The 24,152-nt window shown below is 39.7% G+C and overlaps 1 protein-coding gene across 1 annotated transcript in view; it reads right to left on the bottom strand.

The window, feature by feature from the left end:
- The window catches only part of LOC135698486 (protein sidekick-1-like), a 368,678-nt gene that overhangs the window by 68,663 nt on the left and 275,863 nt on the right, over positions 1–24,152 (bottom strand). The window contains exon 5 of the mRNA XM_065218489.1: positions 12,738–12,919. Coding sequence (XP_065074561.1) covers positions 12,738–12,919 — 182 coding nt within the window. The remainder of the gene's footprint in view (positions 1–12,737; positions 12,920–24,152) is intronic.

The following is a 24,152-nucleotide window of genomic DNA, read 5'->3' as shown; positions in this document are numbered from 1 at the left end:
CCGCAGCTTCAAATACCTTGCCAGATCATAAGCTTTCTTGCAAATTTATCGGCAAAAACGAATTTGAACCTTTGTATTTTGTAAGAACCTCATTGTACAACTTCCGGCACGTCTTTTGGTCACTAGATTCTATTTCAGTGTCCTGTTTAGTTGTTTACTGGCCCGTTAAGATCGAAATCCTTCTCGCTGACGGCCCTGGGTTTGCTGATCCTTAGTTCCATTAAAACGCTTGCAATTATCCTGCCGATCGATAGTAGTACTAACATAATAAAATGATCAAAACCCGGTTGGTGATATTCTTGTTATTTATTTATTTATTAGTTATTTATTTTAGTTTAAATTACTTAAAAATAATCGAAATAAATAATATAAATTCGAAACAATCATTTAGGATAAAACATTGTTACGAATATGCAAAATTATTTACATCACCAACCAAAGCCCCTCAGTTTGTACTAAAAATAATACTGCCAGTATCGAGCAACTGTCAGCAGTGAATGGTCAACTACCAACTGCTGTGATGGTGAATGCGGGAAACGGCGTCCATCCGGAATGCGATACGAGGAATGATATAAATAGTGGCTTAAACAATAGAGTCGCTCTCTTATATTACCAGTTCAGAGGAGTGAAGAAGTAGTATGTGATAGTTCCGATACAGCAAGTCCAACGCGTTTCGGTAGAGTTCCGCGATAGTTAAAGCTAATCTAAATTCTAAAGTTACATGGCTAAAAGTAACAAACTATCTAAATCTAAATCTAGTGGAACGTTAATTGAAAAGAACCAAATACATTAAAAAAACGGATCTTTGCAAGGCAGCACCACGGACGGACGGTCAGTGAAAAGACACCAAATTTCGCCATTGCAGTCAGTGCTGGTCGATTCAAGCCCGCATTGATCATAGCCGTACGAAAATCAATATTTGAGCGAGCCGTGGTGCAAATGAACTGCAGTGTAGTGATAAAAAAGTGGCCAGAGCCAATGCCGGGTAGTGAACTGCGTTTTATTAGATTTTTCTATAAACGCGTGTGTGAAAGAACAATAGTGGTGTAATGTAAAGACTGTTCCCCGTCGGCTCATTGGCGTCTCTCGCTCGAAAAGACCACGAAGAAACAAAGTGCACAAGTGTACCACTCCCTGGAAATTTCGGAACCATAGGCCTCTGTTACATTACGGCCATAGTGTCACACCCTGTTCCCTTGTTAACAGAGGGAGCGAAGAAATCGCACACGCCCTCGTAGTGGGGGAAAGTGAGCCCCTATCCATTTCGTCTCATCGAGAACCGCCACCGAGGATTACCGTTGCCGCCGCTGTAACAACGAGCAACGATCGGTCATAACGAGAACCCCTCCCCAACACGAAAGGGTTTGTGAATAAACGCAAGTACACGAAAATTAAATCAGTTTAATTTCACTCTATGAAAATCTCCAATATATATCCCATTGATTTAAATTTTTTAAGAAATTTCACTTGATATCATGCTATTCTCCCCAGCAGGGTGATTAGTTGAAAAGACACCTCGCACTATGACAAAAGCAAACTCACCCGAGAGATCTTTATTTTGTTTTCCCTTTCTACCGCTTCTCCCACTTCGCAAACAAATACAGTTTTTGAAGTCGCACCTCCAAGTTGGAGGCTCCAACAGTCCAACACACCGGAGCGGATGAGTGATCACTACACGCAAACCAAAAATCTATTACAATAAATGTTAGTTCCATATCCTATCATCCTCTGTTCATGAACATCGCAACGAATGTTAGAAGTTGACCTTACAGGCGATGTAATGGTTTTTTGCCTTTTTTACTTCGTGTTCTGTCTGTGCTTTCACCTACACAAGCAAGCATTTGCCTTGATGTTTTTGCATAACATGGTAGAACGACGCACACCCTTGCCGCGAATCTCTCCAGCAGAAAAAGCATACTGCATACTGCAGTCGGCAACCTTTTTCCTATTTTTTTTTTTCGACATAATAAATTTACCTCACTAATACACTCTACATTTTTCGGTCTCCAATTTTCTTGCATTGGACCGCATCAAGGTATATCGCATCCTCGGTTCATGCGGTCTCCACTTACATCCTCTGATGATGAATCCCACATAATTGTAAGCGAATCTTACATCCACCGGTTGGGTGTAGGGAGCACCGTAGAGAGTTCGTTTGCTTCACCGGGGAGAATCACCCCAGTGAAGACTTTGGTTGTTAATTTGTTGCATACAAATGTTTTTTAAAGGTTACTTTTTATATTAACGTCGACATTGAGGTATGGAGGCTCATGCCATGCAAGTCGTGAGTGCGTACAGAATCATCTCGTCGGAAGCAGTATGCGTTATCGCCGGTATGATCCCTATCGGCATCACCCTGGCGGAGGACAGCGAGTGCTACAGGTGGAAAGAAACTGGAAGAGTACGGAAATCTGTGAGAGCGGAGTGGTTGGCTAAGTGGCAACAGGAGTGGAACACGGCCGAGAACGCTAGAGGAACACGTAGACTAATACAGTTTCTTTCGATCTGGGTGAACAGAAAACACGGAGACGTCAACTTCCACCTAACGCAGTTCCTGTCTGGGTCACGCTGTTCGGAGTGTGGCAACGTGGATGAAACGCCGGAGCATGTGGTCTTCGACTGTCGAAAATTCGAGGCAGTGTGAAGGAAGACGTCCTTAACGTGGAGAATGTCGTCGACGAAATGCGTCGAAAGGAAGGCACTTGGAATGCCGTCAGCAGCTGCAGCGACAGTGGAGAGAGGAACAGCGATCTAGCAACACCAGGACACCCGATGAATATTGACGAGTTGCCGCTTCAAGTTGAATGTTTTTCCATTCGCCCTGCAAAGCACAAAATTCACAACCACCGGTACTGTCGTCAAACCGCATTTTTTTCTTCGTAAAAAACTGTTTGCACTTTGTCCCCTCACGTCAAGCTCTGCCGGAATCTTTGGAGAAACAATAAAGCATTTGCGCTGCCATCTTTCTCACGGAAGTGAGTGTATAAACAGACAAACGGTGAACTGTCAACTCTCTCACTCTCTCGTGCTGTGTCGAACAATCTCTCCAGTGGTGCCATGAAAAATCTCCGAGGAGATAAGCAGAGATTCACCGCAGAGAATGATATCTCTCGCACCCGGGTGATTCTCCCCAGAGAATTTTCAACCCTGCGGTACAAGTTTGTAAATCTAGGTAGAAATTCAGTTGTAGTTTGTGTAAGCTATGGACAGATCGTAGAAGTTGAGGGACCTTCGTAGAAATATACACAACTTTCCAGAATATGGCAGAACTTTTCACAAATTCCGGAAACTTTATAGAGGCTCAGCGAAATTTCGTTCAAGGGAATGGAAAGAAGTTCAGGGAGTTTCTTTTTAGTTCATGGAACTGAGTTTAAGTCAATGAAACATTGTATATATTGACGGATTTTCAATAAAATTTAACTTAGGTCCTCCGAATGTTTTAAGAACTTTTGAGAACTGAAATTGCTGATGACGTATAATTCAGAAGATCTTTTCAAAAGCTCAAATGTGATTTATCAGATTTTCATTCAAGATCAGAGCTGATCATACATTTTACACGAAACGAAAATCAATTATTTTATTCATGTGTTACACTTATAAATTTTTGCCAAAACATCAGCCTTCCATAAGACAAACCACATAGGTCCTATAAGAATGCATAAAAGGTATGTGTGAGCGTTTATACATTTCATTTGACACATCATCTTCATTTACTTTCTGCAAGGCGTCTGCTTATTAGTTGACTTATACATTTTATGAATAATAAGCAATAGAAATTTGGCAAAAAGTATAAAGGTGTAGTATAGTCCACTGGATCATTTTTAAAGATTTAGGTTCACTAAGTTTATTCTTAAAATTTTCAATAGTTCAAATAGCGTATGATATTGTACAATATGATATTCGTTCAAGACGGCAGGTTGATCACTTCGTCAAGGATTTCAATTAATTCCTTTGAATATTTTTAAAGGATGTAGGTTGATTATTGTGTAAATCTTCGACTGTTCAAAGACTCAAATGGCGTCCCTCAGATATATTGATCATGAAGTATTCAAATGATCTCAAGCTAATTATTATATTATTATTCAACATGTTCAAGACAGAGCTTAAAATATGGAGTCAAATATTTATGTATATAGCAAATTATTTCATATGTCTTCAAAATGAAGACATGCATCCCTTCTGAAGGGAATCAGCTTTTTTATACGAAGTTTGAGTGTTGCAAAAAAACAATATAAAGGTTGCAGACCAATTAACCATTTCGTCATGCTTCTGCATGCATTTTCCATCAGATGTCACTGCTGTTGTTTGCGATGACATCTATTAGAAAAAAAGTTGAGGGCTGTGACCTGGTGGCGAACGCATTTTTGACGTAGAACTACGAGATTATGTTGCTGTTCTATTCAATAATATATAAATGACAAAATAAATGGTTTAGAAATTTAATTGAAAACTCGAAACCCTTGATATTTTTCACGGATGTCCCTTGGAACTTTCATAAGAATTCACACTCATTCCCTCTGAATTAAATACTCTGGGAATTTCATTGAAGAACTTTCTTTACATTCTTCTTGGAATTTATAAAGAATATTCATTAGAAATTAACCTGTAATCCTAATCACAATCTTCACGAAATTTCACACAGAACCACCTAATAATTCTACTTTGAACATAAACAATTGACTTGGCGTTGTAATCAAAACTCTACAAAAATACTTCCAAAAACTCCATTGGAATTTGTAACTTATTATATCTAGAATTCATTCTAAAACATCCTCTAAATTCCTTTGGAATTTTCATCAAAATTATCGAATAAGCACTTCAAAGTTATTTTATACGGAAAATCTAGTAGTTGAGAAGATTATTATTTTCCAAAGAGAGGACGGTTCAACATCAAATTTCACGGACTTCTCCCGGTGATTTAGAATTTCCGACTTTTTCCCGATTTCCCGGGTTCACTAATCACTTTGTGTCCAGAATACAATAGGTCTTTTCCATCTGGATAACATTACTAGAGTTTGCAATCTCCCATCTAGTCGAAATACAGAAAACGAAACCAACTAAGAGAGTGAGTAACTTCTGCTCATTCGTAAGGATACATTTCTAAAAGCGTTGGTCACGCAGAATGACTCACTCTCATTTTCAGTGAATGTATACTGCAAGCCTTTTGAATCAAATGTTACTAGCGCTGCATGGTGAGTGAATTCTTAACTAAGAGGCCAATCATGCGATAGGTATTGTTCATCCAAATAACTTCACTGAATACAGAAACCTGCTTTCTGGCCATGCTATCAAGTTAAAACATGGAATTTGATACAAATTGCACACTGAGCTTAACTATCCAATATCCAATTTCTAGCCGAGATGGCAAGCTAAATAAGTTAGAAAGTAAGAAAGTTGACCATATTTGACTTTCTTGTAGACTTCTGAGTAAAAGCCATACCTATATCCTAACACGTCCTAATTTTTTGGTACTGCTCTCTTTGGTATGTATGTTGTCCCGATGTCGGACGTATACTGCCTAACTAAAGCATGTTACGACATTGCCGTCGAAGAGTTTTTTGTAGAAAATTACTTCAGGAACATTTTTTTAGAATATTTGAAAACGATATCTCGTTGTCTTACTCCTCGTCTGGGTGATTTTTTTTAAAATTGGGTACTCCCCTAAAAATCTAGAATTTATGTAAAATCACTGTAAAAAACCATAGTATGTGCTGATATGTTGAGATTTCCATAAATTAATTATTTTAACAACCCAAAAGAATGCAAACACTCTAAATCCGATGATTTTAATCATACTTTATTGGTATTTTATCCAGTTTAAAAATATTATTGGCATTCCCTGATTATAAGAATAACACAACTTTAGAGGACTGAGAAAATTTACCATATTTGACTTTCTTTTTGTCCCCCGAGTAAATGTCTATAACGTACTTATATCTTAACACGTCCTAACTGTTTAGTACTGCCATCTTTATGAACTTTGGTATGTTGTTCCGATGATGGTCGTATACTGAAAATTGATTGGGAAATGCGTGGAAAACTCCAGCTAAGGAAATCAAATGTAATCTACCCAATCTTGTTTCCTCCCCTTCATATCAAGCTAGAGATAGTTAAAAAAAAAAGTTTATTAAGTCATTGGACAAGGAAATGCCAGCGTTTCTATGTTTGCGTGATGTGTTCCCAAAATTAAGTCCAGCTAAATTTGAAGAAGGTAACAAGTAAATAACTATGTGATAGAATAATCGTAATTTTATTCGTTTGGCAGGAATACTTAATGGCCCGGATATCAGGAAGCTAGAGAAGAGTACAGTCTTCAAAAACAATCTTTTGCCAAAGGAACAAGCTGCCTGGAGATGCGTTAAAGCTGTGATTCATAATTGTCTTGGAACAAATCGGTCTCCAAGATTCCGATCAATTATTGAAAGTATGATAATCGCGTTTTATATTTTTGACGGGGGGCCGAATTTTATAAATCACCCAAACGAGGGGTAAGACGGCGATATATCGTTTTTAAATATTCTAAAAAAATGTTCCCCTAATCGTTTCCAACAAAAAACTCTCAGACAGCGATATCGTAACATGCTTTAGTTAGGCAACATACGACCATCATCGGGACAACATATCAAAACTCATTTAGAGGGTGATACCAAAAAATTAAAACGTGTTTGGGTATAAGTATTTTCTTGACTTTTAATCATAGGACAACAAGAAAGTCAAATATGGTAAATTTTCTCAGTCCTAGAAAGTTGTGTTATTCTTATAATCAGGCAAACATTATTCAAATGAATAAAATAACAATAAAGTATGATTAAGATCATCGGATATAGAGTGTTTGGGTTGTTAAAATAATTACTTAATGGAAATCTCAACATACTATCACATACTATGGGTTTTACAGTGAATTTCCATGAATTATAGATTTTTAGGGGGGTACCCAATTTGAAAAATCACCCAAACGAGGGGTAAGGCTACGAGATATCGTTTTCAAATGTTTTAGAAAAATGTTCCTTGAGTCATTTCCTTCAAAAACCCTTTTCCACAGAACAGAAGGGGAAGTGCAAACAAATCGGTGAATCAAAAAGTGCTCGTTTTTCTGGTCAACGAGCGATGTGATGTGGTGCGTTCCACATAGGCTTTCTATGTGCACTCACACTATCATAGCATGCTGCCTATCTTAACTACAGGCCGAAGATGCCTTCTACCGCTAGGTGCGCTAGTGTTCGCAAATGACCAGTGGAGCCACTTTCTGATTTGAAGTTCCACTCCTGTGCCTTTTCGGTGGGCAATGTCGTAACATGTTTTAGTTGGGCAGTATACGACCGACATTGGGTCAACATACCAAAATTCATAAAGAGGGCGGTACCAAAAAATTAGGACGTGTTAGGGTATAAGTTTGTTCGAGACTTTTACTCAGGGGACCACGAGAAAGTTAAATAAAGTGAATTTTCCCAGTCCTAGAAAGTTGCACAGTGATATTATCAGAGAATGAGTCTCTTTTACTGATTCGAATGGAGATTTTTTTTAATAGTAGGTTATTCATGCGTTGAATAGCCTACGCTTTAAGAAAACATTTCATACGAATGAGTAAAACTGACTCACAACTGAGTGAAAGTTATTCACTCTCTGAGTTAGTTGCGTTCTCAGTTTTTTTTTTATGTTTTTTTTTTAAACTTTATTATAGAGAATTTTAGCCGAAGGCTAGTTCATCTCTTTTTCGTTTTCAGTGTAAAACGCAACGAACACTGCAGTCAAACTTTCTACGTTTCGCTTACTTAAGCATTTGGATTTTCATGCTATGCCCTCCTTTTCTTCTGTATTTAGCTGATGTAGGTGAATGAATAGAACAAATCTAGACTAACATTTGAAAGGGGCGGAAGAGCCAAAATGTAAACAAACCATATTTTGCCACATATGGAGAGAACAGCTCACAAACTACTCGATAAACACGAAAAAGTAGAAGCAAATATAATTTTAAATCATCAAAAACGTTTCCTTTTACATGGCGTATTTCCAATTTTCAACTCTATGATACATCTGGTTATTACGCCTTGCACCAAAACTACGAATTATATTGTTTTAATATGCAAAACGCTTTTATTCTGTAGTAACTAGTCACGCCCGATTCATTTGAAATGCATCCGATTGATATTTCACGTGTTAACAACGAACAAAAAGAACACCAAAAACTCTCCGGACGTAATTCCACTCTCGCAAAATTTGCGAACGAAGAACCAAGGCGCAACAACAAACAAAAAATCCCGAGGATGTATTTCCACGGCGTATCACCAGTGTTGGCAGTTCAAAGGGTGGAAGATCCGGGGGGTAACAACATGTAAGAAATTATCAGGGCGTATGATGTTTTCTGCTCAATTTCACGGCATACAATACTTTTTTTAGAGTTTTTAGTGATGTACGATGATATATAACACTATTTACTATATGTAAAGCTTTTAAAATCATCCAGAAAATGGAAAGTCTTGAAATAGGATTAATTTTTAGGTCTTTAAAATTCGCAAGCGATTTTCTCAATATGGTGATTTTGGAATTCCGCCCTTTTCAAATGTTAGTCTAGAAATGCTACGATGTCCACGCTGCTGCAAACCCGTTCGAGGTCGACCCGCCCAATGTGCAACGCTGAATGAATGATTATGTGGCTTCGGCTTGCGTTGTTAGGAACCAACTTTCTGATGGCTGTGTTAGGGGTGAGCACCTTGCGAAGAATTTGCGGTCGGAGAAAATGTATGATAAATTTTAATGTTTCCATATGTTTTTTTTTAGTAATTTTTAGCTATTTAAATAATTAACATTTATAATGAGTGACATACCACACAAATCTTATAAAACTGTCGAAGCGATCGACATACAAAACATCAAAATCCATTGATTATTGTCCAAATTAATAGTATTTAAAGTCTGACCAATTTTCGTTGCATTTCCCTGGATTGGCACCATTCCCAAAAGACGTAGTCCTACGTCAAAATGTAGGAGAAATTCGAAGCACTGGTCAACTGGGTCAACTTCATCATTCAATCAGTCATACTACGATCAGCACTCGGTGTGGTCGAACGCAAGTATTCTTTTCTCCCGTGTTTTCGCAAGTTTTTTCAACCCAAGCAAGGGTAAACCGGGCCCAAGCGGTAGCCAGAAGACAAGCGGCAAGCGGACGGTGGATAACAATGTCGATGCCAGACATACGAAGCGGGTGCTGGCCCTCAACCAGTTCTCGCTGCTCCAGGAGGATGATGGCGAAAGGCTTGAAAGCATTGAGAAAAAAGGGAAGTTGCCTCCTCTCTATGTCAAGCGACAGCAACGCGAGCTGCTTGACAATCTGAATGTGGTAGTCCGTAAAGGGCTACGGGCCGAATTCCGTTTCTGTGCTGATGGTGTGAAAATCACCATCCCCTCGGCGGAACATTATAAATCCATGGCGGAGACACTGCAACTCTGGAAGGTGGAATATTTCACCCACGACGTGCCGTCAACGAAGCCCTTCAAGGTCATTCTGGATGTTTCGGTTGTGGAAGAAGAGCTGAAACGCAACAACCTTCAACCCGTGAAGGTTTTCGTGATCAAACGCCACAACGAGGCGATCAAGTATCGCGACCAACTGTACCTGGTGCATTTGGTTGGCGGATCCACAAACATGAGGCAGCTTCAAAGCATCCGAATGCTGCTCAGTGTCGTCGTCGAGTGGGAGCGGTACAAGCCGGTCCCCCGTGAAGTGACGCAGTGTACCAGCTGCTTGAATTTCGGACATGGCACGCGCAACTACCATATGAAATCGCGTTGCTCCAAATGCAGCGAACAACATGTCACTGCCCAACGCATCGTGGACATGAAGGACAAGCAGCCAACCTGTGTCAACTGCGGGAATGCCCATACATCTACTAGTCAATCGTGTCCCAAGCGGGCCGAATTCATCGCGCTGCGGAAGAAAGCAAGCCAGCCGAGACAGCAGGAAAAGAAGCAACTACCCGAAATCGATCTTCTCTACCTGTGGTTTTCGAGATGAATCAAACCATCAACCAACGTCAGCAGCATCGTAGGCGAAACTATCATCGAGCGAACTGGCCTCAACTCCAGCGGTTTATGGAGGATCGAGTGGTCGAAAATCCTGCGTTAACGACGACGGAAGAAATCGACGGCGTGTTGCAAGCGGAGAGCGCTGACTTAGGCAAAGCGGAACAACGGTTCATCCCGACAACCCCGGTGACATGTAAGTTACCTACTGGACGATCAATTTGGATTCCGACGAGGTCACTCGACGGTGGACCAACTCAAGCGTGTCTCAAACCTCATCAATCAGGCGAAGTCGGTCTTGAAGACAACGGTCATGGCGATACTGGACATCGAAAAGCAATTCGTGTGGCACGATGGCTTGGTGCACAAGATTCTGCAATTTCGTTTCCCCAGCTACCTGGTAAAGATCATCTCGGACTACCTCGACGGCAGGACGTCTCAAGTATGCGTAGGCAGTGCACTCTCGGAACCGTATGATGTACCCGCTGGTATCCCTCAAGGAAGCATCCTGGGACCCATATTGTACAATCTGTACACATCGGAAATACCGACACTGCCGCAAGGTGGAACACTGTCGCTGTTTGCTGACGATTCGGCAATGAGCTACAAGGGACGGGTAATGCGCACTCTCGTATCGAAGCTCCGAAACGGATTGGATGCCTACACCATATATCTCACCGACTGGAAGATATGTGTGAACGCGGTCAAAACGCAAACCATTGTGTTTCCGCATAGCATCAAAGATAAAGGTTCTAACCCCTGAAAATGAGTGGTCATCCGAGGTACGCTACCTTGGCCTGATTCTCGACAGTAAGCTCCTCTTCCGGTCGCTCGTGGAAGACCGAGTCAAAAAAAGCACCATCATGCTGAAACGTCTGTATCCGATCATCAACCGTCGCTCGAAAGCATCCACCGTCAACAAGCTGGCTGTCTACGCGCAGATTGTTGCACCTATGCTGGAGTATGGGTCTCCGGTACGGAAGGGTTGTGCTAAAACACATCGGAAGAAGCTCCAAGTCCTGCAGAACAAGTTCCTGAAGATGATTCTGAATCTGCCTCCGCACACACGAATAGCCGACGTTCATCGGCTGGCAAATATCGATCAAATCGACCAGAGTACGAAAAAATTAGAAATCTTTTCCCATAATTTTGTAAATAGTAGGTTTAGTTAGGATTTAATGTAGTAAGATAGGAAATTAAAAATCTAAAATTTAAAAATTTAAAATAGAACATATGTTTACACTGTAAAATGATAAATACCAATTAGCAAAAATTAGCCTATGGCTTTCAGTAATTTTAGTTAAGAATAAATAACTAATGTTGATTACTTACAATGTAAAACTATGGTAAAACAAAACAACTGAATAAAAATAAATATGTATAATGTAAAAAAAAAAAACGAACTGGCTCAACTGGGTGCGAGTATATTACTTTACTACAAACAAAAGGTAGAAGTTAAATGAGTTTTTGTAAATGTTCACGCATTTGTAAGAAATCATTTGCTGGAAATGCCGTATTTTTTTTTTTTTTTTTTTTTTTCGGTTTGTTTTTTCCGTCGATCTTGTTTTCCGTGCTGAGCACCAATGCTACCGACGTGCCAGGAAGGCAGCTCCCACACCTGGACCCTACCCTATCGACCCATCAACTCATGAACCGGGGACCAACGGCTTTACTTCCCATCCGAAGGAAGGCGTGATCAGAGATGTTATGCCTCAGAACATCGCGGCGGCGCCAACTGGGATTGAACCCAGGCCTGCTGGGGTGAGAAGTAATCACGCTTACCACTACACCACCGGCGCCGTTGAAATGCCGTATTCATAAATTAGTAAAAAAAATAATTTTGATATTACATCAAAGAGGATGCACTTCAATCATGTCAAAAATGTGGTGTCATATTACTTGCCAAAAAGGACAAAATTATCATAAATACAGTGCATGAACTGACATTACGCTGCTTTTACTGCATTTGTTTATTTCTGTGGTCATAAAAATTACATGCGATTTTTCACATGGTTGAAGAGCATCCTCTTGGATGTAATATTAAAATTGATTTTTTTCTGTGTAGACAGTTTTCAGAGATTTTGGACCATTCTCCTTCTGCGAAGACAATCGTTCATAAAAATTCTCGATAATTTATATGAGCCGTACAAACATACCTACTCGTCAAACCTGTCACCCTGCTACGAGGCTTATGGATAGCCTGAATGTGGAAAAATATGTTTTGTTCAATTCCAGCTGCACAATTTCGGGGAACAAATCGGGCAAACAATGAGCTTGTTTGTTTTGCCTAGGAAAGGCTGCCAGGCAACGTATTGTTCCTACATTTTTATGACATCGATAACAAGAAGATGCTCGCTGATGTTGTCTCATGAGAGTCGTGTTCTACAGGTTTACCGCCTTCCTGTTCTCTTCAGGATGAAGTCAAAACTGAAGCACGCAACCGTAGCGTTGTCGCTGAGCCGTGTGAAGCAAATTGTCTTATCGTAATTACGGAATTAATTTGCATAAATTGAAATTGTTACTCGCTGTGAAACAGACGACGATGTTGAGCCGTAAGACATGCATAGAGGACACGACAGTTCCATCGTCGTTTGCGTTAAAAATACAGAAGAAGTTGTTTGTCTCAATGTTTATGACTGAGGCAATCATCCAATAAACAGGCTTTTAAATGCTTGTTATTTGGTCCCCATCGAATGCAAGAAGCCGCCTTCACTTACCTTCTCTGAGTGTGACAAAGTAGTACGATTCCTTGGACGGTGGACTTCGGCCCAGCTCATTGATGGCAATTACCCGGAAACTGTAGACGGTGAAGGGCAACAGGCCGCTCACCTGATATGAAGTACCATTGTTCTTCGTTCGGATTGGTGCCACCTGATCCCAGCCTCCGTTCTCGCCGACCCTGCAATGGAATAAGATGAGATAGTAGGGCAATTAGGTTTTCTGCCAATCATTTCTAGTGCTGAGAAAGGGGCAGTTTGATTACCCTATTAATAATTGTTTGACCAATAACAATCCTGAACGTCAGATTCATTATCAGCATTTACATCAGTTACTTCCGAGAATATAGCAAAGACATTTTCTCCAAGGACCTACTATTGACTACAAGGATACATCGAAGGACGTGAGGTTTTCAGAATCTTGTGATTGTTAATGGTAGTTTCCGATGGTCACAATTGCAAAGGACACACTTAATACAGGTGTTGCATCAGCAATAATGAGAAAGTAAAAAACCAATGCATTCATTGTGGCAGAACATGGCAGTCTTCATGGAACGTAGCAGTTGTTTACTGCCGGTGGGAAAAGCAGAGCACATAAAATTGAATGTTTTTATCACGTGTAGGTTTCCTCTGGGAAAAAGCCTTCGATGATTGCATTCACAGCAGTTGTTACGTGCTTCTAGTGCACTCGGGTGTTGTGTGTGTAGAATCTGGATATACCGTAACCTCTCGTTTGGTTCGAACAGTTTTGTGTTTTAGCAACCGAGAGTCAAATGTATTGAATTGCAAAGACTGGGTACCTTGGATAAACTAAAAAAAAAAAAAACATGTTTGTCTTGAGTGGAAGACCTTTTCTACAACAATACAATGCTAATTTGACACAACCTACAAATTAGACGATTGACTTATATTCACGTTTAACTCTGGACCATCGAGATTAGATTAAATGGGAGCTTATCAATCAACATTTACCAGAGCTTCAAACAAGTGGATCAAGATCCTAGAAATTCTAGCCGGCGCCGGTGGAGTAGTGATAAGCGTGACTGCTTTCGCACCCCAATCGGTCTGGGTTCAATCCCAGCTGAGGTCGGTGGGATTTTTCTGAGGCATAAAAATCTCTGGTCAGGTCTTCCATCGGAAGGGGGAAGTTTAAGCCATTGGTCCCGGTTCTTGTGTGTTGAATGGGTGCGATATCCTACTTAAGTGTGGAAGCTGCCTTCCTGCACATTTGATTTGCAACCATACTTTTGAGTATAAAAACCAATAAATGATCCATAACAAATTTAAAAGCGCTCCTTAAAAACACCCAGATGTTCCATAAAACCCCAGTCAAAATCCCTTAAAATGTGTGAATGGTCCATAAAAAATATGAATATTATCCATATTTTCAGTAAAATTTAGCAACACAATTGTAAAAAAATAGCGCTAAATATTTAATGAACGAGCATTGAAATTGTAAGAATTACCCATACACATATTGCAAATGATCCATAAAACATTCAGCAATGAACATTAAACTAATGAAAGTGATAAATAGTAAATCAAGTTCGCGCTCTTAAAAATATATACTGTTCATGTTTTGGACACAAACTTTTTGACTTTGTTCCATAAACCTTGAAAAGATGTTCAATTACTACGTAGCTACTTATATATAATGACATACCCGTGTTTTTTTTAATTAGAAGTGCGAAGCGACAGGTAAGCATCTAGAATTAGCTTCCAAAAAAACCTTCTATAAAAATCTTCTTAGCACTCTGAACACGATGCCTCTGGTCAAATGTGTAACGGAAAACTTGCAATGTTTAAGAAATCATAGCTCAGCTATTTATTGGCGGATTTCAAATCTATGGCGCCCTAAAGCCTTATGAAACTAAAGATTTTAAAGATTTATTCGGTATAAATAGGTTTAAAATCTATTGATAAATTACTGAGAAATGAGTACTCAAACATTACCAAATTTCCCTTTCACAATTAACCGGTTGCATCTAGAGACGATGTTATATAAGAGACGCGAGGAAAGAATAAAAGTAAATCTGGTTGCACGGCCAACACATTTTTTTTCTGCAAGGTTTGGCAACCCGCAATTTTGTGTTTACTTCAAGTGACTCTTAATTTGGGCAACTGTCGTCTGCTTCAGCATCACATTAAAATGGAACGGTTCAATGGAAGTATTTGAAGACTCAATTTTGACAACTCTGAGTGAAACCAAATATACCACATTGGAGGGTATATTCTACAGAGCGTTGCACAAAATTATTCAATCTGCGATTGTAGCTTCCTATCATGTATGAATGAAATCTCTCTTTCACAAATTCTACTATCTTGAAAATGACACCGATCTTTGTAACAGAGCCTATGTAGATGTATTTCGTTGTGCTGGAGCAAATATTTCGTGAGGACATAACGAGAATTCAGCTGATGAATAACAGTTATTTTCCATGTCCAATTTCACGTTTCATACGCCAATTTAATTCTAATTATTTAAATCTCAACAGTTAACCAGTCTGGCTGACAATCTCCTTAATAAAGACAACCAACTCAACAATTAAATTCAACACCAATCTCAATATTTCTCACGCTTTTTTTTCCAGATACTGCTGTTGGTTTGCCTGAATGAGTCTTAATCCGCGATAAATCGACGCTTGTTTATATATATGGAACATAGGCGCATTTCACATGTTGCTTTAGACTTGACAGTTCGTTATATATGTGATTGTGAGATTATCTATTTGGTTTTTATGTTGATTCTAAAAGCATCGTGGTTTATGTTATATGGATCAACCGGAAAGAAAACTGTCTATTTCTTCCCCATCAGTTCTTACGCGAGAAGTGTAAGTGACGTCAACAAATTGGTTACCAATGAACAATAAGTAGTGCCAAGGAAGCGCGATTTCACATGCCGGACCATTGTAGATTGAGGGTTGATAGGCCAAAGTTACATCCATGTATAGACAAAATTGGAGTACAGTAGACCAACATTACATCCACGTGACTAAAAAAATTTCATGCCAACTTTAGTTTTACAATTTTCGGTTGTGCTTAATTAATATCCAAATAATAACAATATCTTAACTTGCATGTTGCCAGTAAATATCGTTTGCAGCTCAATTATTAAATAAGATATGACAAAAAAAATTAATTGAAGGGTACTTATATTGGACCGAGGTTAAGGACATGCACACTATTACATCATTTCCATAAAAATCAATTGTAGAAAGGATAGCTTTGGATTTGGCTAGAAAAAAAATAAGGGAAATTTTCTGGAATGTGCTCCCGAACTGTGTTCGATTTTGATGTACTTATATGATGAGTACGTTCCATTAGAAGGTGTTTTCCTTACATTGACTGTATGTTTAGTATAACTTCTGCGTGAAGTCAACGATTTACATAGTTGAAGATGCTAATTACAAATAACAGCCTAAAGTGGTAATTTTTACACGATAGATGAAGAGATGAAAGTATGGAATAGATAGTTCCGTTAGAGTACGGCAGTGTGAAAATTGCATATAGCGAGTAGAAAGCAAGCAAGTACAACTTTAGGAAGGTACAAATCGGTTTGATCATCTCTCTTTGCCAAACTTCCCCGTTGGAGAGGGATATTTTCCTTGTTATTAATTTTTCTTGCTTCCCTCTGGTTTGCTGGTGACCTCGAACGCGCATGGTTTGTTGCTCAGTTTGTACGATTGAGTACGTGTAGTGTCACGATTGCGATCGAGTATGCAGGTTTTAGCATTCAACCTATTAGATTTTGATGTGTGCGGACGCGTCCTCCCTAGCTCAATAATGAGAGACATATTGGAAAACTGGGAGTTTCCTTTTTGGTTTTTGGACGTCGTACCGGAGTAAATTATGCATCTTGAAGGGTATGCAATATTTTTAACGTAATGCTCGAACCTGATAGATAATAATGGATGAGGCTTCCAAGGAGATCATCTTTATGTATAAAGGGCGAACATGAAATTATTGCGACACCGAAAATGTTATGCCAATTTTCTTATAATGTTTAGAATCAAACCAAAATTTTAGGGTAGTTTTATACATATATTTACTTCAAAAATTAAAAGAAAAGTTAATCGATGGAGCCTTGAGTGTAAAATTGAACGCAATTTCGCTTGATGCCCTCCATCAAAGTCTAGTGTCATCCGGTACCAGTTTCTCAGTTTTTTTTTTTCCATTTTCTTAACATGGCTTTCTCGTCTTTGACTGTCTTCTTGCTCTTCCGAAGTTCCCGCTTCATTATTGCCCAGTACTGCTCCACCGGGTGCAGCTCCGGACAGTTTGGCGGATTCATGTCCTTTGGAACAAAATGGACAGACTTGGCCTCATACCAATCCATGACACTTTTAGAATAGTGACATGATGCCAAATCTGGCCAAAATAGCGGAGCTTTGTCGTGCTGCTGCAAGAATGGCGAAAGGCGCTTCTCGAGGCACTCAGATTTGTAGATCTCGCCATTTACTGTGCCCTTTGTCACGAAAGGCTCACTCCTCAGTCCGCAAGAGCAGATGGCCTGCCAAATGAGATATTTGGAGGCGAACTTCGACATTTTCTTCTTCTTAAATTTGTCGTCCACATCGAACTTGCTCTTGCCGGTGAAAAACTCCAACCCCGGAATTTGTTTAAAATCGGCTTTTATATACGTTTCGTCGTCCATCACACAGCAGCCATATTTTGTCAGCATCTTCTCGTAGAGCTTCCGTGCCCAAGTTTTAGCCGTCTCATCGCGGTTTGGAAAGTTCTGTACCTTGTATGTATGTAGTCCAGCTCTCTTCTTTGCATTCTGGACGTAGCTCTGCGACATGCCGATCTTTTTAGCCAAATCACGGCTTGAGACGTTGGGATTTGCTTTAATCATCCGCTTCACCTTTCCCTCCGTCTTTTTGTTCTCCGGTCCCGGTTTTCTTCCAGCTCCTTTGCCGTGGTCCAACGTCAACCGCTCCTGGAACCGCTTCAACACTCTGGAGACGGTTGAATGGTGAATGTTCAACATTTTTCCCAACTGCCGGTGCGACAGGTCAGGAAATTCCAGGTGTTTGGAAAGAATTTGTTCTCTCAACTCGCGTTGGTTCACCTCCATTTTCGTTGAATCGAAAAACATGACTTCGAGTTTGACAGCATGTACACAATACACATAAATGAGAAAGTGTGCAAAATTTGGTTGATTATTACCCAATGGTAAAAAAGTTATGCCCTGTTGAATGTGTCGCAATAATTTCGTGTTCGCCCTTTACTTTGGTTGTGTGTTTTTCTTAATGTCATTCATTTTATGACAGTCATTCTTAGTACGTAGACAATCGTTAATGCGATAGAACTCGGCCAAAACTGCAAAAGAATGGTTTTCTCGAAAAATATGACGTATGTTTGATGCGGGACGTCATTTAATTTGAGTAGTTTAATGCCGATGAACATAAGCAATCATCGTTGGTTATGTAATGTATTGTTTTGTAAGGGGCTCAGTTGTATAGTCCAACCACGAGAAGAGAGAGATCGTGCAGACAGGTGATCCGTGATGCGAAACGATCTAGCTGGATCGATCTCCTGGATTCAATTGACAAATCCCAATCATCGAGCGACTTGTGGAATCGCATCACCGCTCTCAGCGGCAAGCGGTGGTCTACTCCTCCTACTATCCAAGCTCATGGCACCATAAATCTCAGAACCGAAGGACATCGCCGACGAATTAGGAAACTATTTCGCCGGTTTGTCTGCTGTCAGTGGCTATGACAGCGTATTCGTCCAGCGAGTCAAACCCTCCATAAGCAGCATCCGCGACTTGCGAATTCCACCCGATATTCCTTCCATCCAGATCAACGAAGCTTTTACCTACCGGGAACTTCAGTTTGCCCTCGGCAGTAGCAGTGATAAGCAATGCCCGTTGTTAAAAAACCTCTTCCTCGTCGGAAAAACGAGGCTACTCGCCCTCTTCAACGATCTGTGGTGCACCGACTCGTACCCTGACCTCTGGAAACAAAGCTGGGTAGTGCCCATTCCAAAAAGTAACGCGGCAAGTGGAGAAGCCTCCTCCTTTAAGCCGATTGCGCTCACTTGATGTGAGGCAAAAATGATGGAGGGAATGGTAAAGACTGGAACGCGCAAAAATTGGTCGACAAAAAAATCGTTTCTTTCAGTCAAAATTCATATCACAAAAATCTTCTTATTTTTCTCTCGGTAGTTCAATTCATATTTTTAAAGGAAAAAATGTTCGTTTATTCTTTCGTTTCGTTTCTTTTGTCAAATCCGAACTGCCGTGCCTTCCGCTAAACCCCTTCCATTAAATTTTGCACAGTGGTCTCATCGACCTTATTCGTCGCCGATAGCCAGTTAGATTTAAACTGCTGCTCGTTTTCCATGGATTTATTAGTTTTTTTGAGATTCCGTTTGACCAAGGCCCAATACCGTTCGATACGGCAGAGTTCTAGGCTGTTGGGAGGGTTGTGGTCTTTGGGTACCACAACCACGTTGTTCGCATCGTAACACTCGATTGCCTTTTTCCGATAGTTGCAGCTCGCCAAGTCCGGCCAAAACAGCACAGTTCTATTATGTTGCTTTAGGAATGGTAGCAGCCGCTTTTCCAGGCACTCCTGGACGTAGATCTCTTGAGTGATGGTTCCCGTAGTAATGAAAATGCCACTTTTTAGACCACACGTGCATATGGCCTGCCAGAAGAGATATTTTTTCGGGAACTTCGATAGTTTGATGGTTTTGAAAATTTCAGCGACCTTCCCTTTTCCTTTTTTTTCCTTTGGTTTGTTTTCCGTCGATTTTGTTTTCCGTGCTGAGCACCAATGCTACCGACGTCAGGGAGGCAGCTCCCATACCTGGACCCTACCTATTGACCCATCAACTCATGAACCGGGGACCAACGGCTTTACTTCCCCTTCCGAAGGAAGACGTGATCAGAGATGTTATGTCTCAGAACATCCCGGCGGCACCGACTGGGATTGAACCCAGGCCTGCTGGGGTGAGGGGTAATCACACTTAACACTACACGTTTGACGGTTCGATTGGAACTTTTGGCTTCAGTCTTCACGCATCTCTTATTTAACATCGTCTCTAGGGAATATTTTTTTAGAAGCTTCTTTTAGATGCTTACTCTAGATGCTCGCCCATCGCTCCGCCCTTCTAAAAAAAAAAAAACACGGGAAGAACGGTGAACCAGAGTAGCTACGCAGTAATGGGGCAATTTTCCAAGGTTAATGAATCAAATTAAAAAATGTCTTATTTATGGATCGTGCCTATATTTATAAGTCCGCCAGCTCGATTTTCTTTGGATCATTTTTATTAGTTTAAGGTTCATTGCTAAATGTTGTATGGATCATTTTCAATATGTTTATGGGTAATTCGTGCAATGTCAATGCTCATGCTTTAGAAATTCAGCGGTAAATTTATACAATTGTGTTGCTAAATTTTACATAAACTATGGATCATATTGATATTTTTTAAGGATCATTCACACTTTTTAAGGATCATTTGGATGTTTTTTTAAAGAACGTTTTTCAATATTTTATGGATCGTTTTATCAATTCTAAAGGGCCACCCACATTAGATCCGTTTGCGTTGCGTTGACGTAAATTTGACAGTAAGACAATAGATTTAGCTGTCACTTTGCCGCAACGCGTCCGATCCGGATCTAATGTGCGTGGGCCTTAAAGGTGCATACTTAGGGCTGCCCATACGATTGCCGTCAATGTATGACAATCGATGTCCGTCAGTGATTGGCCCTAGAATGCGGAACAAAGGCCGACGTTAAATAAGAAATGAAGTAGAAGATCCTAGAAGTGTGGTTCACTTTAAACATTGTAAAACGACAGTGTCTCTCAGCAAAGGACGTAGGACAAGAAAAAGTAAATAACCTATATCATTCCCGTACGCGTTATCCAGTCGGTACCGATTTATACCGTTTTTTGGAATAATCAAAATTATTATTGCCGGGCCGTGCTCGAATTTCGGAAAAACAAAATTGTGAGAGACTTGTATCTTTTTAAATACCTCATTTTTTTGAGCCTTCAAAATTCTAAGAAAACATATCTAAAGATGCCTTATGCTTGATACTCTTTCGACTAATATTTGCATTTCCTCACCGTTTTTGACTACCCATCAATCGAGAAATAGTCGATGGCTTTTTCCGGTAATTCCTAGGGAATCGAAAAATATGTTTTACATTATTTTACTTCCGGAAGTCTTTATTCATTTTTTTTAACTCCCTGAAGTTTCCTCCAACTTTCCCTGGAATTTTCTTCTATCTTACCTTGGAAACTTCTTCAGCCTTCGCTCGAATGATTCTTTCATCTTCTCCCGAAAAAACTCAACTTTCCCGGAACTTCAAGGATGCTATCAGATTTTTATTGCGGATCCACACTAGCTGCAGGAACATTTAAGAAGTTCTGAAACTTCAGAAAAGTCCAGACTTTTGTGTAAGTTTCGATAAATTAAAGGCAGTTCAATAACTTCTGTTAAAATTTGAAAACCCAGAAATTTCAGAAAAGTCTAGCGAACTCCAGTGAACTTAAGGAAACATCATATATATGTTGGAAATTTCACAAGTCCAAAGAACTTCAGGGAAATTTAATGATTTTCAGAAACTTTAGTGAAGCTCAGAGAACATCAGGACATATCAATTAATTAATGAAATTGCTGAAATTATAAAGGAGTTCCGAGAAACTCAGGCAATTTCCGAAAACTTCAGCAATGTCCTGAGGGGCTCATGCAAATTGAGGAAACGTAAGGGAAGTTATATTAACCTTAGAACATTGTGAGAACATTTTATGGGAAGTTCTATGCTTTTTAGTGCCAAAGTCGATAACATTAAAAAAAATAAAAAATCGGGAAGATCAGAGAACTTTAATGCTGATGTTACAATAAATTCAAGAAAATTGTGAGAGCACTTAAGATATTTTGTAATCTTCAAGAAAGTCCAGAGACCTTCAAAGATGATTAGAGATATTCTGGAAATCTTATTATATTCACGGAAACTCCGAGCGCTTCGAGGATGACCAGAAAACTCCAAAACAGCCCCTTATTTTAGGAAAATTACAAGAACTCTTAAGTAATTTCTAGGAATTATGCACTATTCCTAAGTGCATTTCAGGAATTTTCCGAAAACTTCAGGGAAATTTCGGAGTCTTCAGGGATGTTTTACGGATATCAGGATTTTGTTTTGATCATTAGAACATCCCCCAGGAATCTCTTTCTTCCGAAATTATGTCCTTGTTTCTTTCGACTGTTCCGGAAGCGCTCTGGCTTACGATTTTCATCAGATAATTCTTCCAATCTACCCTAGGAAGTTTCTGCCAGCGTCTCCAGAAAGTTTCTTTCGTCGTCTCCAATAAGTTCAATTAATTCTCCCAGAAATTTGTTTTATCTTCATCTGGAAGTTTGACCATAAGCCAAAGGTTTTTTTTTTGACTTCTATTGGATGGTTTTTCCAAACTTCTTCTGCCTTTCCCTGGAAATGGCTAGTTCTGAAAATTTACTTCCGGTTTCCAAAACTTTTTTGGCTTCCTTTAAATGTGACATCCGATTTTTTTCAATTCGTGTCTTGGAAGTTTCCCGGATGTTTTTCCAACTTTTCTTAGAACTTTCCTCGAACTTCATCCAGGAGAGGCAGCTCTTTCTTCATGGATTTTCATGAATATGCTTTCTATAGAATTGAAGTGGATCATTGACCACATTGGCTGCTCTCGAAACCACTGGAACCTGGGGAACCTGTAGCAGGGGACAATTGCGTTTTTACTCAAAAACATGCCGTGCGACAGCTCTTTTTTCATGAATTTTCATGAATATGCTTTCTATGGAATTGAAGTGAACCATTGACCACATTGACCTTTCCGGAGTCACTGGAATGCCCTGGGGGAACCTGTAGTAGGCTGCAATCATATTTTTACACAAAACAATACTATTGGGGAGCTCATTCTGGAACTAGCAGATGCCCCAGGATAACATGTAAGAGGAAAGTTGTATTTTCACAGCTCGAAATATCTGAAGTCTTGAAATGCACCATTGACTACTAGCAGTGGATAGGGAGATTAGGTCTTTAAACTCTGGTTGTAGACCAATAAAAGTCTCTCTCTTGTATTAATGTAAGGTGCAGCAAGAGCACAACAACAACTCTTTAATGAACAAAATGACTGTCGACGTCAGCTCTGGAGATGTTCGCCAGCACTTTTGTGTTCGCTAGTGACCATCAGTTAGTGACATTTCCTGCATTTCAAATTAACAATAGTGACAGTGCGAATAAACCATTCTTATTTGAAAAGTTGCGCTTTTAATCTGGGTTCCAAAGCTATATGCTATTTGCAAAGCTATGTATTATTAATGAATTATTATTTATAAATTAAGAATGCCATTTCAAATTGTAGGAAAATGTTATAATGGAACCGTCTAATATGATATTGGACCAACATTTGCTTTAATAACAGCTTGGATTCGTCTGGGAATTGATTCATACAATTTTTGGATGGCTTCTAGTGGAATGTTGTACCATTCTTGGATCAGAAGATGTTCAAGCGTTTTCAACGACGATGGAGGAGGAAAAACGCTTCGAATACGAGCTTACAACGTCGACCAAAGTGGCTCAATTATATTTAAATCCGGCGACTGTGCTGGCCATGGCAGGTGTGTAAAGTCCTCGTCGTGTTCCGCATACCATGACTTTAAGAATGACGAGTACACGAGTGAAAGCGGCGCGATACAAATGTGAAAGAAATGGAAGACACTAGTTGTGCTGCAGCTCTATTTGTTATACTCGAAGCATACAGGCCACAGGATAGTAAAATAGGAGAAAATCTAATCTAATCTAATATAATCTAACACAAACGCAGCCAGTACGAGAAAGCATCATGGAAAATTGTTAGGTTAGATAACGCCTAATGATTTTTCTTGTCAATATTGATGTTTGCAGCATATTTGAGATATGACACAAACATCAAAACCGCCAGGCCTACTGCGTTGCATTGAGCAAATAATATAGGAGAAAATGGTGTGAAACGTGTTTGTGGGTTATTATGACAAGTAGCTTTAATTCATGGACTTTAACAAAAAGATTATCCGGTTAGTGGAATGGTCTGCTGATCTTTCATTTGGTTTAATTTTCATCATAAATTGTTGCTTGAAAAATACTAGAAAATGACAATTGGACTGATTGCCCATTTGACGCGTATTGCACTGTTATTTTGGCGTATTGCCTCATAAAAAAATTCAACGTATAAGAGTGAACACATACGCAATGTCTTCAAGTCTGTTCGAATTCCAACGGGGCTGAATTGTCGGTGCTCGCCAAGTTGTAGCATCAATTGCAGAAACAGCTAAGTTGGTCGGTGTTTCGGCATCATCTATGCCGTATTATGGCTTAATATTTGAAAGAAAGGTAAGACTGCAGCAGCATCTTTCGTCTTTCTTTGGATGTTTTTTCGGCTT

The sequence above is a fragment of the Ochlerotatus camptorhynchus genome, unplaced genomic scaffold (genome assembly GCF_037179485.1).
Source record: "Ochlerotatus camptorhynchus isolate MF236.1 unplaced genomic scaffold, CSIRO-AGI_Acam_v1.1 ptg000087l, whole genome shotgun sequence".
Lineage (NCBI taxonomy): Eukaryota > Metazoa > Arthropoda > Insecta > Diptera > Culicidae > Ochlerotatus > Ochlerotatus camptorhynchus.
The sequence above is the reverse complement of the archived record's forward strand: the minus strand, read 5'-3'. Positions and strand labels throughout refer to the sequence as shown.